This window comes from Homalodisca vitripennis, chromosome 7 (genome assembly GCF_021130785.1).
Source record: "Homalodisca vitripennis isolate AUS2020 chromosome 7, UT_GWSS_2.1, whole genome shotgun sequence".
Classification (NCBI taxonomy): Eukaryota; Metazoa; Arthropoda; class Insecta; order Hemiptera; family Cicadellidae; genus Homalodisca; species Homalodisca vitripennis.
This window is the reverse complement of record NC_060213.1, coordinates 100,366,849-100,383,318: the sequence shown is the minus strand read 5'-3', so window position 1 is coordinate 100,383,318 and position 16,470 is coordinate 100,366,849. Positions and strand designations below refer to the sequence as shown.

The window sequence follows — 16,470 nt, the reverse complement described above, 5'->3', positions numbered from 1 at the left end:
AAAAATATATTCGTTGTTTTCATTATTCATTTATCTGTATAAAAATATTAATATGTTTCATACTCACTTTTATACTGAATTCAATGAATTTAAATTCAATAAATAAACAGTAATCCTTCAATTAAATAATTACAATAATAGTCAAATTAAAAATTCACTTAAATAAACAAAATCCAGTACACACAAGTTGAACTTCCCACGTGGTCAATTTAACTTTACTTATGTATTCTACACTCTAATACTTAATGTACAACGCGTCACATTTACAATTACAGATGTACTGCTACTATAACGTATTTTTGACGTGACTCACAAAATTATACTTATCCAAAAAGCGTCCAACGCGCACATAATACAGTCAGAAATAGTCGATGTATTAGTGTATACGTGTACACAGGCTACTGCGCGTGCGCTAGTCTGGCTCTCCATAGCTATAGATATACTATTATCATTAGCATATTACATTGCGTAGATTTAGTATTAGACGTTTAATATATTATAAATAGCACAAAGTGACTAAAATAGAATAAACAAATTTTCCAAAGATTATTAACGTTTCCATGGAAACCACTTTAGCATGTCGGTGACGCGAACCGAGGATTTTACCCTCTACCAAAACGCTCAACGCGCCTAAAGAAGTTTTCACTTCAAAAAAACAAATTTGAATAAGGAATTAACCTATTGTAGATGAAAATCAATAATAAAGTTGTCATTCCACATCGACTTGAACCAACAATTAACGATCTAATAGGTTGATCTATCTTGTTTTCTTCAAACGTTTGTAGTTTTATTTGATATTTTTGTTTTAAAAATTTCTCCATTTAAATAGCAAAAATTTAACTGTTCAAATTGACTTCAGAAAGCTCTAAATTAGTTTTAAACTTAGAAAATCCTATTCATTTAGAAGAAAGATCAAATTATTTTATTGGTTTAAGTTGTTTTTATTCTGATAATTTTGTAATAAATATTAGTGAAAGTTCTCCTTCATAATGAGTCATATGTTGGTGTAGAAGTTCAACAGGTGGAGTGTGTGTGTGTGTGTGTGTGTGTGTGTGTGTGTGTGTGTGTGTGTGTTTGGACTGGGAAATTGTACCTGTGGGGTGCCTCAGGGATCGATTTTTGGTATTTTTTTATTCGTGCTATACGAGAACAACATTCATTCTGTACTTATACATAGCACAAAAAACATGCATGCTGATGACCTGCAAATATATTTACACTTCAAAATTAAATCTAATAATGAATGTATCACCAGAATCAATAGTGACATTAAAAGCATTTATGTGGTTCCAAACTCATGGCCTGAGACAAAAATATACAAAAACGAAACCAATCATTTGTCACTCTCGTTTGCGACACTGAATAAATTTCAATACTTGTGAAATGTTATCTGTAAATGATAACACTTTACCGCACTACGACAAAGGTGAAAGGTCTTGGTTTGGCTATAAACTGGACTTTAACTTGGACTGACACTCTTGCGGAGATTTGTAAACGGATCTATTCACTCAACCAAACGTTTACAACTATTTTTACCAGAACATATCAAGCTGCTCTTGATTAAATCACTTGTACTTCCACATTACAATTATTGTAACTACGTGATGAGTGATATAATCGTAGTACTTAGTAAAAACTGCAACTAACTCAAAACTATTGCATATGTTAAGTTTAGAATTTAAGGTGGGAGCACCACATCATGCCGTACTATATTCTTTCAAATATTCTAAAATTTGAAGATCAAACATCTATAAAAATTCTAAAACTAGTTCATTCAATATTAACAATATTCATACAAATGTGGTTTTCCAAGATATTTTAAATCTGTATCTCACGTAGGTGTAAGAAGCACTTTTTCTGGCTCTTATATTTTGAAAATGCCTTAGCATATGACTGCATTGTTTGATCAGTCATTCAGTGTAATGGACTGTAGTTTTTGGAATGCCCTTGCCAAAATAATTACTTCAAACGATAGCTGTTCCCGGTTTATGGCGAAACTGAAAGATATGTATCTAAAACGGTTAGCTGAGACAATTTTGGTCTAAGATGTTCTGGGCGTGACACTGGCAGAGAGATAAATGTGAGATTGTTTGTAATAAAAGTTAGGACTTATTAGCAACAACTAATTTTTGTGCATATTAAAAATACAGTTTTATTTAATATGTTGTTAAGAGTTACAGAAGTTGATAATTTATTAATTTGTTAAATTTTAATTTTTACGAGATAACATATTATACCAATTTCTAGACATTGTTTAATAACTATTTCTTTAATTCTTATTGTTAAGATAATATGTAATTAATTTCTTAATTTAACGTTGCTGCAGTTTAAATTATAAGAAAAGGCTATGCGGCCCTAAATTTCCCTGTATAAATAAAGTTTTTACTTCATTTCATTTTAATTTTGTATCCAGAAAGGTATAGAGACTGGCCTGAGAAATTATAAATTATAAAATAAAGTTTAGTTTTATCGGATATGAAAGGACTCAAAGGTCCCGATAGACTTACCGATAAGGTCATAGATCAACTTCAAGGATACTATGGAGGGGCTGTAAAGTTATATCTAGTCTAATAAATCTAGTCTTGATGTAATGAGAAGGGCTATTTGGGCAATCTGGTACCATAAAGCTTCAAATGATGGCAATCCTGTCTATGGTATGTGCACTGAATATTACATACTAGGACGGTTTTAAAGGTAATTGTTACTTATACTCAAATACAACTTCCTGTTACAATGTAATAGTGTAGGCCTACTATAAAGGCCTTTTCTAGAAATTTAGATTTTGAAACACAAATGAACCGTTATTTCTTCGTCTCACCCTGTCTCTCTCTCTCCCTCTCTCTTCTACTCTCTCCCTCTCTTCCCCTCACTCTCTCAAAGAGAGTATTGAAGTTTACTCTCCTTAGTAGCTCGGCACAATCTACGTTATCGTTCACAAGCCAATGTAGGAACAACAAATCCTGGCACAAGCGCCTTGTCTCCAGCGTGGAAAATTTGTTAATAAATAAACTAACAACCTAGACTGGGGCGTATATGTGTTTTCAATGTCATCTATCAATTACAGCTGGTGTGAAACAACATTTCAATATATCTACTGTGTTCTTACAAGAAGATCTTGAAAGCATGTAATTTAGTAAATGTCTTTGGAGGTCTAATGAGAAGACCAAGCATACTTGAGACCTTGTTACATATTGTCCGAATACGTGTTTCCCAACTCGGATAAGGACAGAGATCCTTTAACTTCGTCACTCGGGATAAGAGTGTTTCTTTTGGAGAATAGTTATAAATAATAAGCTTAGCAATGTGGTGAGTTGTAATGCAGACACATATACATATGATGTAATATACATATGTGATGGAATAGATATCATATTCTCTTCGCACTCCAACTGATAATGTTGATGTTCTTTTGTAGTGAGCCGCATCATGGAGAGAACAAACCACGTACAATTATTTAAAATCACCAGCAAATAAAAGCTTACCCATTAATAAAGTTACAAGGTCGTTAATGTAGCCTACAATTTGAACAAAAATGGGCCGAGATGGGATCCCTGTGGTATCCAAGATATATCTAGATATTTTATTGATAAGGTGGATCTATACTTTACTATAAGTCTTAGATCTTGTAAATAGATGATTCACTCTAAAAACTTTCCCGTAAAACCACTCACAATTTGCGGAAGGTGTAGGTAGACAAGGTTATATGACTTCGATAAGTCTAGTTTAATAGAATTAATCCGCCTTCTCGGTGACAAAGCTTGTATTATTTGAGTTTGGAACAAGACAATATTTGTTACAGTGGACCAGTTGGGAAAAGTTCCATGCTGAATGACTGCTAATGAGCTTCTTATTTTGAAAGCTATTTACTCAGTAATATCTTCTCAAAAAGTATCCCTGACATCATTACTAGACTTTTCTTGTGAATTGATTCTTATTGAATAAAATAGTGATTGGATGTTGAAGCACGCATACATAGTGCGTGATCACTGAAAATACAATTAAATCTAAACCAGGTCCCTTTGTGAATGTCGAGAGTCTTCAGTACACCACCCGTGTCTATGAAGGAGGTGGATACTATGTGATAGAAAGACGACGTAGAAAGTGGCGTCTGGGTGGTTATTCTCCAGCACGGGTGCGAAAAAGACCCGAACAGGTTTGTAATATGATGATTAGACAGAGATACTTCATCTATATGAATTGCGGATGGATAGGAGGTGGTCTTGCTAATAGACTTCAGATAGCTCCAAAACGTCTGTGAATTTTCTGATACCGAACTCTGAAACCTGTTCATGTACTGTTCGAAGCAGGCTGTAGAAATTATCATAGACTGCGCTATCACCGATATAAGATAGTCGGAAATAAATTAAGAACTCATCAAATGAGGCTTTGACAAACATGATATTTGCGCATTCCCAATGATTCACCCTATCCCAAATAGGTAATAAATTTCTGATAAACTTCAACAGTTGACTTAAACAAGTCCTGAGCTAGAAGGTAAATAAATGAGAATAAAGCAAACTGGACTTTTACGTAATGCATGGGCATAATATTTAACTATACTAGGAATAAGTAGCGTACATATGCTTTTAACATTCCTTGTATTAATGAACAATAACATACTGACTTATTATTACGTAATTTTACTTAGGATGATAAACCTCATTTTTGTCAGATGGCTATGTTTAATGATACTTCCCAATGAATTTTAAGAAACGTTTTATACATTGTTTATACTATCTGACTGTGGTGGTAATCTTATACCCAAGATATTAAAACTTATAGTCTGTCCCTCGTTTAATATAATATGACCTAACAAATTCCCCACAAAAATTAATAATTCCATACTTCCACTATGAATTTATTCTTGTAACTTCAAAGCTGAATTATTAATACTGTTATTTCTTCCCATCGCCATTTATTATGAGTCATGCAAAAACAATTAACTCAATTAAAATTGGTTGCTTTAGATGATGATGTGATTGCATATTTCTAAAATTCTATGTGAATGTGCACTTTCAAACTCTTTCCCTCTATTTAAGAGTACGTTTCAATCGGTTTCAATAAAAAATGTCTATATTTATATCCACCAGTTGAATTTAAAATAAATATTACTTATAAATCCTATGCCTGTACTAGCTTCAAGTATTTTTTTTCTTAACTGTATCGTATCATCTTAGGCTAATTAAAATCTTGAAATCTTCCAGCTTTGATATGTTAATCTGTGTTCATTAACTGTTAGTTAGAAGTTAATAAATATGGATATTTATTTAAATAAAACTAAACGCCAGTAACAAGCAACGCTCTCGACGTACCTGGGAAGCAGTGCTGTATTATTGTTTTTCATCCATAGTGACGCTGAAAAGAGTTCGACGCTTTCTACGTTGGAAGATGTAGATGACTGTTATAGTAAAAGTGCTACTGACCATAACTGAATGTTTGGCAACAGTAATCGGGATTAAACGAAAGATAATGTACTGTAAATAACCTTTATTTCCTTGTACAAAATATTTTTTTCCATTTGGTATACTCACCGTAATGTTAAAACGCATGAGTATAACGAAAACATATACATGCATTATGTTATGTGGTACAGACATATTTCTTATGAGTTTATTTATTATTCCCTCCACAACAACAACAGCTTTGTTGTTTACCTAGATTGTCCAAACAAGGGATTGGGCCAAATATCAATTTAATAATGGCTGAAAGAAGGCCTCCTTGATTAATACATAATATATATATCACGTGATTCTGCAATCAAATCAACACACATTACCATTACTTTGTGAACAATAAATACATAAATATTGTTAATTAATATACAATTAATATTACATTATGTATAAATGTATGCTTAAAAACTGTTTGCTTTGATCCTTACTTATTATCACATGAAATATATTTTCTAATGTCTCAAATTTACACATTTCTAACTTAACGAACAACATATTGTGTTCCATTTATAGGGTAGAGGGTGAATAATTTCCCACCATGGAACTAAGTTACAAAATATTTTTTAAAGGCATGAAACCAAAGGGATAGTAATTTCCCCATTACATAAGTAATGCAGAACATATGGGATAATATGCAATAATAATAATATCATTTTGTCAGTATCTGTTATAGTGTCAGCTGATTCTGAGGAGGACAGAATAAGAGTTAGCAAGATATTATCTATCCAGCTGCTCCTGTCAAGCTACTTGGTTTCTGTGAGCTGGTTTTGATTGTTTTTTTTTCACTTTAGATTTGTTATAAGGTAACAGGAAGTAGTGATAACTTTAAGGTGAGCATTATAAATTACATTTAAGATAGAATAATTTTATACTAAGAGCTGACTACTTGATCACTGATTATTTAGTTGAATTATACTGATTTAAAATATGAATTCTATTTATATGTTAATTACTACACATTTTTAGTTTTATTTATTCTAATTTTATGTAATAGTGGTCCATTATGCAAAGTAGAAGAGAACTTGCATCATTCATGTACTAGAATAACCGGGGAAAAACGTTTTCACACCTCGCGTTTCCTTCTTTCACGAGGGAATAGGGAATTTAAGTAAACAGAGATATCCTGTAGGATACGTTTTAACTTTTGAGCTTTTATTTCCCAAATCATTCTGTTCAACCCGTCCTCATCTCGATTAATATTTAATTAAACCCTCACTATAACTGGATTTTAATAATGAGTAATTATTAGCAGATGGTTGTGCCAGAAAAAATTTAGAAGCAATATACTGATATGAAAATATCATAGTTGGCTGAACCTTGTATAAACCAGCAAAACAGCCGGAACTTAACTTGCTAGCCAAGTATTCTTAAATGTTAATATGCATAAGCGTAATATAATGTTATGAAAATATCATAGTTGGCTGAACCACAGCTGTTTTTCGCAACACAGCATGCTGTTATTTATTAATTTATTTTGTAAAACATAGTTTATTATTATAGATATTTATTATTTTAATATTGTTGTGCTATTGCTTCATTTTTAAACTATTGTTATGTTATGGTTATAAAATTATGTATTATTGAGTTAAAAATTTTCTAATTATTTGCTGTTTTTCTTGCTATTTAATTTATATCGTTGTTATTATATTATTTATTATTATATTGTTGTTATATATTATTTATGATTATATTGTTGTTATATATTATTTATTTTTAATACGTTGTTGATATGTTAATATTATTACGTTGTCTGCATTTAATTATTTTTACTATGGTATTATTATTATTGTACTATAATCATAACTATTTTGAACTTCTTACTTGATTATTCTATTCAGCTTTTTCTACCAATTTGTGCAATTTTGTATGTAATGGGTTTAGTTATAATAAATAAATAAACCTGCAATAAATTTGACAGCAAAACAGCCGCAACTTAACTTGCCAGCCAAGTATGATGAATGATCCCTTTATTTCAAATTTTTTTTATCGATTACTACAACTAAACATTTTTCTGAAGACCCTCTTAGATGTCTTCACATTTCAAGCATTCACAAAATTCCACACCAACTTCTGGGCTCTCTAGTGTTGAGAAGTGTATGAGTTGGCTTTTGAAAGTTGAGCATATTTATTGTTCGTAATACTTAAATAATAACTATTTTGTTAATGTATTCATATTTAACTAGTTTTTCTTTACAAAAATGAAGGTAACAAAACAAGATTTGCCGTAGTGATACAAAAAAATCAGTAACATTACGTTTAAATATCTGCAATGTGATCTCTTTTTTCCGGTACATAACTAACCTAACACATAATTACAAACTAGGTTAAAATAAACAAATCATATCAGAGCGTTGTGACATGTACAAGACGGGAATCACAACAACCATGATGTGTGTCAACTTTACTAGAAATAGAACAATTTGAAATAAGCTCCAACACTGCATGAAATATGGCAAAACAATACTGCCTTAAAAATGACCTAGTGCTGAATGAAAATAAATTAAACAAGCCTATATACACCGCACTTCAAAATAACCACCAAGGTCTACCAGAAATTAAAACATTAAGTTTTACTTAATATCTAGGTATTATCCTCGACAACAACTTGTCCTGGAAAAATCTACATCACATGTAAACTACCTATGCCAAAAACCTAGCTGTGGCCTTTATGCTATAGGAAGAATTATACAAAGAAGCAGCTGCTTCTATGCTGACAGCGTACTACTCGTTGTTCCAGACACATCTTACATATGGACTATATGTATAGGAAGCAAAAGTGCAACAAATTTTGAGCGAGTGATGGTTATCCTAAAGGGCATAAGATCACTAGCAGGACTAAAACCCAAAGACATGTGCAGAGCCGCATTTAAAGAACTTAAGATATTGACAATAACCTCAATGTACATCCGTGAATTAATCTGGGATGCTATACAATCAGACGAAGGCAGGCTGGCGGACCATCACACATACAACACACGTCATGGGAACTTATTCGCACTACAATTATCGGCTGACCCTCTTTGAAAAGAAGCCCTCCTACTGTGGCGCTGTCTTCTTCAACCGGCTGCCACATGCCCTACAGCAATTACCTAAGAAGAACTTGAAGACTGCATTAACAACATGGCTCCTTGGTCAATCCATATACACAGTCAAGGAGTTTCTGGACTGGAAGAGTTAACAGAACACTACTGGACTTATTATTTACATTGATTTAAAACCTTATTAAATCTTTTTATCTTGACTCAACACCGTACTCAATGTATATTTGATTAAGAATGATTTTATTTTATTTGACTATATCTAAAACATGCACTTAATTAAAAACTAAACATGTTGTATTATGTTGGCTTCATCCCATTTCATATGATGATCTTCGGATCAACAATGATATGCAATTTTGGACTTTTCTGTTACATCCTTCCCGTTTTTTGTGTGTTCTTTTTCCTTTCGTTCAATGATATTTTTGTCTCGCCTATGTATTCCCTATTGCAACTACATTTTATATTTTAAACACAGTTTTTGGAATTCTGTGTACTACTTTTTGGTTTGGAAGAACAATAAAGGTATAATCCATGTACTTCCACCAAATCTTCGGTTTAAACTGTACTAAAGCCAAAGGCGCTTTGCCTGACATCTCCTTAAATATATTGACGAAAACAGGATGCAATCAACAGGATGCCCATTGCCATTCCCTCATATTGACGGTAAATTTGTCCATTTAACTTTAATTGCATTGAGTGCATACTTATAACAGTTCAATAAATACTGGCACGGGAAGTTTAGTTCTATTCTTTGATATTTGATCCTCTTTGATACGTGATTCAATGATTTTGAGAGTGTATGGAACTGGTACATTTGTGAATAGAATTTCAACGTTCAAAAGTTTGTCACTTTCAGTCAACGTCAGAGATTTTGACTTTTCTACAAAATCCCTGGAATTTTTGATAAAAGAGTAAGATTTTCCTACCAAAGACGTTAAAATGTCCTTTTGGAAATTTAGAAAATTCCCTGCAAACTGAATCATGAGAACTAATGATAAGCTGAAGATGGATGCTAGGGTCGTGAATTTTGGGAAGGCCATACATACGAGGGATTTTGGAATTCTGAGGAGTAAATGTAGATCTTAATTTACCTGAGAAATGTGCTTTGTGTTTTCTTGTTAGTTTGTATTAAAAAAATCAGTTGGGTCTTGGTGTTAAACTGCATATAACTGTAAAATCTGCAGATGTACAGAGTATTAAATATTCTGCAGGGAGGTGATTTCAAACATGCATTTGTAATTAAGGGAAACATAAAACCATTAAGAAAATAATACTAAAAAATAAACAAGTTTATCAACATTATGTTATTTAGGTTAGCAAATTCCAAAGTTCCTTTAATTTATAAACCGAATCGTGTTAACGTATAAAAATCGTTATTATGAAATAAATCGTTATTATGGAAAATTTTGTTTTTCATTTGAGACGATAGTTTCATTAAAAAGTTCATTAAATGAATTGATTGTAAAAATTTGCAATAGAAAATGGTGGATGGCTTATTATGTTTCTATGTTTTCAAATGGAGATTTTAGAGAATTTTGGGTCTGCATATCCAGTCCATATCTAGAAACAATTTCAAACAAAAATTGCTTTCCAAAACTTTTTCTCTTCTCCACAGCTACTTTTGGTAGGTTAAAGGTAACATAAAAATATTATTTCTTTTACCAATAATATTACAAAATAAATAAGTTTACTAAAATCAGTTTACTTGATACTGTGGTTAGCAAATTCTAAAGTTCTTTTGATACTTTGACTTAGGTAATTTGAAAATATTAATTTTCTTCAAATGTAGTAACAATGAATATTAATATGAATCGTACATTTTATATATGAGTTGAAAAATAAAACGCTACTTAAACTAGATTTAGGAAATCTGCATATTGTAGATCATACTAGAAGATTAATGTGTTGTTCATGTAAAGTAACACTATTATTAGAACCTTGTTGCGACGTTACACTTACAATTATTATTTGAAGTCCCTCTAAAATTTTGGTAAAGACTCCAGCTCCTCCACAACTGAAGGGACAATCGTCATTATAACCGCCTGTGCTGTATCCGCTAGAAGACGTTCCATAATTGTTTCCTGAGTTACAAGACCCGCATCGATTTGCTTCGGCTATTGCTTCCGCTTCCGGTTTAGCATCTGCCAGAGGATGGGCGTCGGCTTCTGAAACTGTCAGTGTCCACACCGCCGCCTGTAACAAATACCTGAGTTCACATTGTAATTAAGATGATTTAACACCACTCAGTGTTAATGACATGAGTCTTTGTCGTGTAATATGTACAACAATGGTAAACAATGTAAACAAATTTAGTATATGTTAATGTAAAATACAGAAATAGTAATAAAGAATCTTCATAAAATGAATATTTAACTGCAAAATAACTGTCCTCCGTTACTACTAATTTTTGATAGATAGAATTAAAATGGCTTTAAAAATACAAGTGGTAGTACACCAAAATATGTCTTTCATAACAGGCCTCGCTGAAGTCTGTAGCTCATTTCTGTTCGTAGGCAGAAAAAAATCATACATTCCCCATGTAGACAGGAAAATAATATGTCACTACTGAGCACTGACTATGTGACTACTGAGCGACAGACCTAAACGCCGCTAAGATAAATCCCATGGACAGTCATGCACGTTCATCGAACTAATTCTTGTTTGTGTAGAAATAAATTGTAATGCCAAATATAAAGTCTGTAGGTGTACTCTGTATCTAGTTACCCTGACAATATTTAAGCCATGCAAAGGATCTGCGTTAATACTACGTTGTCCATTTAGAAATTACTTTAAATATCCTGGACAATAGGAAACAACTAATTCTTGTTTGTGTAGAAATAAATTGTAATGCCAAATATAAAGTCTGTAGGTGTACTCTGTCTGTTACCCTGACAATATTTAAGCCATGCAAAGGATCTGCGTTAATACTACGTTGTCCATTTAGAAATTACTTTAAATATCCTGGACAATAGGAAACAACTAATTCTTGATTGTGTAGAAATAAATTTTAATGCCAAATATAAAGTCTGTAGGTGTACTCTGTATCTAGTTACCCTGACAATATTTAAGCCATGCAAAGGATCTGCGTTAATACTACGTTGTCCATTTAGAAATTACTTTAAATATCCTGGACAATTGGAAACAACTTATTCTTGAAATGTCCAGCGGAAATCAGATACTCAGCCAGATAGGCAGAATATAGGCAAAAGAGGGATTTGCCAGAACAATAAAAATGAAATGAAATGAAAAATGTCTTTATTTACAGAGGCGAAGTTAGGACTTAAAAGTCCTCTCTTAACCTCCAAGAACATGTAGTAACATAAACAAAATAAACCTTTAAAGTATGCCAGATTGTTCAGATACACAAACAGCCGTACAGATAGACAGAAATACAATTTTTGTAGATCTTTAGTAATATTATTCATTAACTCTCAGGTAATAGTGGATATAATAGTGTAAAATAAAGTAATCCAATAATATCGTATAATCTATATGAGTTATATGAGTCTTTCGCCATGAATGAAAGTTTACCCAACAACGCACTATGGTTCACATATTATAGTAATACTTTTCATTCTATAATTTGGATACAATTATGGAGTGTCTCTTTCCTAGTTTATAAGTCATTCGTACACTGTTAATGTGAAGAATGCATGAAATTTACAACTAATGGTAGAAATCTTGTAAGTTTTTTCTTTCTTTTTTCTCACATTGTAAAATATTATACCGTTGGAAATAAAATTAAAATGGATGTTAATCGTACTAACTATTATGACAACAATGTTTAAGTAATGTGGGTTTGGTGATGCTTTCTTTAAAAGTGAAAAACCTCAAAAGCAGGTTTGTAATGTTAATTGCATTTTTGATTTTAAATTAATAAAGAATAATTATACCCATACAGATGGAAGTTTTATAAGGTATATAATATATTATAATATGTTAAATTAAGTAACTGTTTAGCTTTGCTCTCATACGTTTGATTATAAATGGAATACGGAAATCTGAGTAATGTTTTGGGATAGCGGTATTTTCACTTCAAACTGGTGGACTAAACTTATAGAAAAAAATAAATCGTTAAATGTGTTGCTAAGTGCTAATCTCAATTAAGAAAGTTTTCCGTAACATAATCCAAATTTAACTGATACCAAACAGCTGTTGACACTTTCAGCTAAAGTTTGCTGAACAAATTTTTACATTTAACTCATAGAATACAGCTTGATCAGTAGTGTAATGGAGGGAGACAAACAAGAAAAATATCGTATCAACTTTTACTCCAATTGCGCCAGTGACGAATTTAATACAACTAATGCATTGAAAATACCATTTAAACCCTGTTATAAACCCATGAACACTGTTGTGAATTTTTTAAATAAGGTACTCGAAACTGTTAGTATTCCTTAAAATTGTAACATGGCATTTATACAGTGCTGGAAAACAGGGGAATGAACACTAATGTGTCTAAAAGACTCATTCTTTTCCAAACAACAGTCCGAAAAAATATTTCTATCAGTTAAACATTTTGAAATACAGTATGAACTTAGTAAGAATTTCCCCTTATAACGTATATGCATTATGAAAGTGATAGGCATCTCAAGCTAACGTATGTAATTATTTTTTCTATTAGGACAAGAAAAACTCAAATATCGCACTTGAAATATATTAGATCAAAGTAGATTGCAAGAACCGAAAGTAGACGCTTTTGATCTAAGTATGTTTTCAAGAGCTACATGCGTTTATATATACTTTGTTGTCGGGACACCTAGGCAAACTCAACTCCATAAGTTGATTTAAACGGCCCGCAGTGGAAAACGTTGATACAAATTCCTACATAACCTGATATAAAATTCAGTTGCCTAACCTCTGATCCTCTTAACCATAAACACTCAAGTGCTGTATTCCTGATATATGCCTACTTTCGTAGTAAAAATTTCATAGTACTCAATCATATTACATCATTATTGCTTTTACTAAGTAGGCTATGGACTTTGGATATGTCTATGGATTTTGAAATTTGCGTGCTAAACTAAGGGTAACACTTAGGTAGAAATAAGTTCTCTTCTAACATATCAGATAAAGTCGAAAACATTATTTTTTAGTAGAAAACTCATACACTCATTATATGTTATCATCGCATTACGTTGGTACAGAATTCCGTCCTAGGTGAAGTATAGTAGTTCCTAAAAGTACGTATTTAGTTCATAGGTATGTGAATACAGGAAGTACCATTTTTAGCGATTCTTGGACGTAATTAACATGGAATGAATTAATATAAGTCTTCATAATCCTTTTAAAAGCGGGAAGATGGCAAAAATAGCTGTCAAATGTAATTTATATCTTTTGTGGGAACTTCAGTACACTCCCTATGAAGCCTGAAACAACAGAAGAAGGGAGAGAACATGCTATAAACTGATTAAATTTGCGTACTCAGCTGTCTGGAACATGGTTTCTGACCCGAAACCTTGGATTGTTATTTCTAACTATTTAAAATAAAATTAGAGTATACTAAAACCAAACTATCCGAGATTTAGTTGTTGCAGTGGGCAATGAACAACTAAATGTCACAGTCTTGTACTTCAAAATAAGGAGTATGGCACCTGCAGTGCTCGGTTAACATAGAGTAATTATAACTGTCGGTATTTGAACATCTGCGTAATACTCCTATTCTGTACCCCGTGAGCATTACTGCAGTATTTTAGAAGTTATGTTCGGTGAAATAATAACAGCTGTTGAATTGCAAAAGTATTAAATAATTGTAAAATACTTGCAAAAGAATAGCTTTGTTAAGAATGGCTGTTATAATATCAAAGGATGATCGAGACGTAATGATAATCTAAATCACTTCAATATAGCTGCTGAAATAAATGAATCAATCGGCTTAGCCGACTTAGAAACCACGTGCAAGGTAATAAGGTTGTTGGTGAGCAATTCCAATGCTAACTACAATGCAACGTAGTAGTTATTCGGTTTACCAAGTAATAATTACTCAATTGAAGTAAGTTGAAAAGTGGCTCGAAAGGGAATGGTGCATGTCAGAGGGTCTGTTTGAGAATACCACTCACCACTGCTATGCAGTAAGCACTGTGTGTGAAATACTCGTATTTCTCTATAGATTAAACATTTTCATTCTAAATAGAAATATCAACAATGTTGGAAATGGCTCTTATACAATAAATTACAGTAAATCAATTAATCCTTTTGGGAGTAGAGTCTGAAAAAATAAAAATGATTTTGACCCTGAAACAAGTAGCTACCGCCCTGCAGCCAGACATTTAGCACCCTTTACACTGCTCATGACACAGCTGCGGTTAGAAGGGTTGATTTAACGTGAATCTTGAGTTAGCTCAATTTAAACGTTCTCTTACTTCAGCATCTTAAGTGGGATACTGTCACCATCCAAAGATTCAGAAAGATCGAAACAGTAGACTTACTTTGTAATACCACTTTGTACCTTATATGGTTTCAGTATGCTTGAACACACCAAAATCACCAGGGTACTGAGATAGGTGCTAAATAAATGACAACCATCGTATCCAGTCGGCGGTGAAGATGTTTATGACGTACTATTGACAATACGATGAGTTCTCGGATGTTCTCATTGTATCATGAGATACACATTTCAGTGTTCTATGATGCTCTACGACTTTGGCCCAAAAAGAGGAAGAAATATAAAAAAAATACTATTGTTTGACATAAAGGCAAGAATGTAGTATCTAACAAACAATATATTCTTTGTCTCAATATATAAAATATCGGCCTGAGAATAAATTTGAAGGGAGTGTTAACAACCAAAACATGAAACTCCAATTCATTTTTTATACGAAGAATATGAAGTTATTAATTTACAAAAAGAATTATTTTCCATTCGAAATAACTGTTACAAAAACTAAATTTAAAATATTAGAAGTAGAATTGGAAATAATAAAATTGTTAATGTGCACTATCAAAAGCCTATGACTATTTTATTGGTCAAAAGTTGCAATGGTGGGGGATTTTGAATTTAATTTAACTGTTTGAATTCAAAAATATACAATTGCTGAAATAGCCAAACTGTTAGTTATTCTTAGACCAATAATTTCAAATTTACATATTTCATTGAATCATAAGTGAGATAGACTTCATTAAAACAATCACTAAAATACTTACAATAATCAAGAGTATTAGTAGTGAAGTACGTTTTCTCATGTTGACTCAATGCTTGGATGGTACAGACTAAACGGTTTTTATGTAAGAACGAACATTCAATCACACGTAGGTGTTGCTGTCCTTTGAAAATCAGAAATGTTCGTATTTAAACAAAAGTCGTCTTGCCATATCTCAAAATTATCAACACCGTAATGATAAACATGAGGTGGAGACTGCTAATTATATACGATACCCACGCGAGGAGATAAAACATAAATGGTACAAACAGAATATTTTTAAGATTGAAAACCTCTTCTTTCCATATGTAGATATATGCAGGTAGATATTTCTCATCGTCTGTCATGAAATGTTAAAAATTTTTTTAAATCCTAGTCTAGTCATTTTTCAAGCCTTCATCTGCGGAAAGATTTCTAGTGAGCTGAATTTTGGAATACACCTTTATTATGGCGTTTTAAAGAAGATATGAAAAATCGAAATTGGTATCGTGCCGGCTAAAAAAGGGTCAAAAGGTCACGAAAATCAGTTTCTCGTCAATATCTCGCGACCTATGGCTCGCAGGTCAATAAAGGTCAAAATAAAAATTATTTATCATACGATTCTCTACAAAAAATTTCTCTTGCAATTGTCTGTAGTCAACAGTTTTCGGACTAGAGTGCTGAGAAAGTGAGTAGAATGCACTGGTTATTATATACAATATGCATATAAGGCGTCAACTCTTTTGTTTTTTATCAATGTATTTAAGTTTTCTTAAAACTTCTAACTTCTACTCGGGAAATTTGTGAAAAGTATTCCAAGTATATTATAGAGGTTTTGGAACTTAGTAAAATCTACTA

The 16,470-nt window shown here is 32.2% G+C and overlaps 1 protein-coding gene across 1 annotated transcript; it reads right to left on the bottom strand.

Moving 5' to 3' along the window:
• Positions 1–5,472: 5,472 nt before the first annotated feature.
• Positions 5,473–15,798, bottom strand: LOC124366099. The gene is made up of 3 exons (XM_046822354.1): positions 15,638–15,798; positions 10,454–10,687; positions 5,473–5,751 (listed from the first exon to the last, which is right to left on the bottom strand). The coding sequence occupies exons 1-3, from the start codon at positions 15,674–15,676 to the stop codon at positions 5,611–5,613; spliced, it is 414 nt and encodes a 137-aa protein (XP_046678310.1). The 5' UTR covers positions 15,677–15,798; the 3' UTR covers positions 5,473–5,610.
• Positions 15,799–16,470: the final 672 nt, after the last annotated feature.

Coding starts and splice junctions, on each gene's coding strand:
- LOC124366099 (XM_046822354.1), bottom strand. CDS start 15,676: ATGAGAAAACGTACTTCACTACTAATACTCTTGATTATT. Junction 10,688..15,637: donor TACTAATACTCTTGATTATT/GTAAGTATTTTA, acceptor TATTTGTTACAG/GCGGCGGTGTGGACACTGAC. Junction 5,752..10,453: donor AGGGACTTCAAATAATAATT/GTAAGTGTAACG, acceptor ATTTGATTGCAG/AATCACGTGATATATATATT.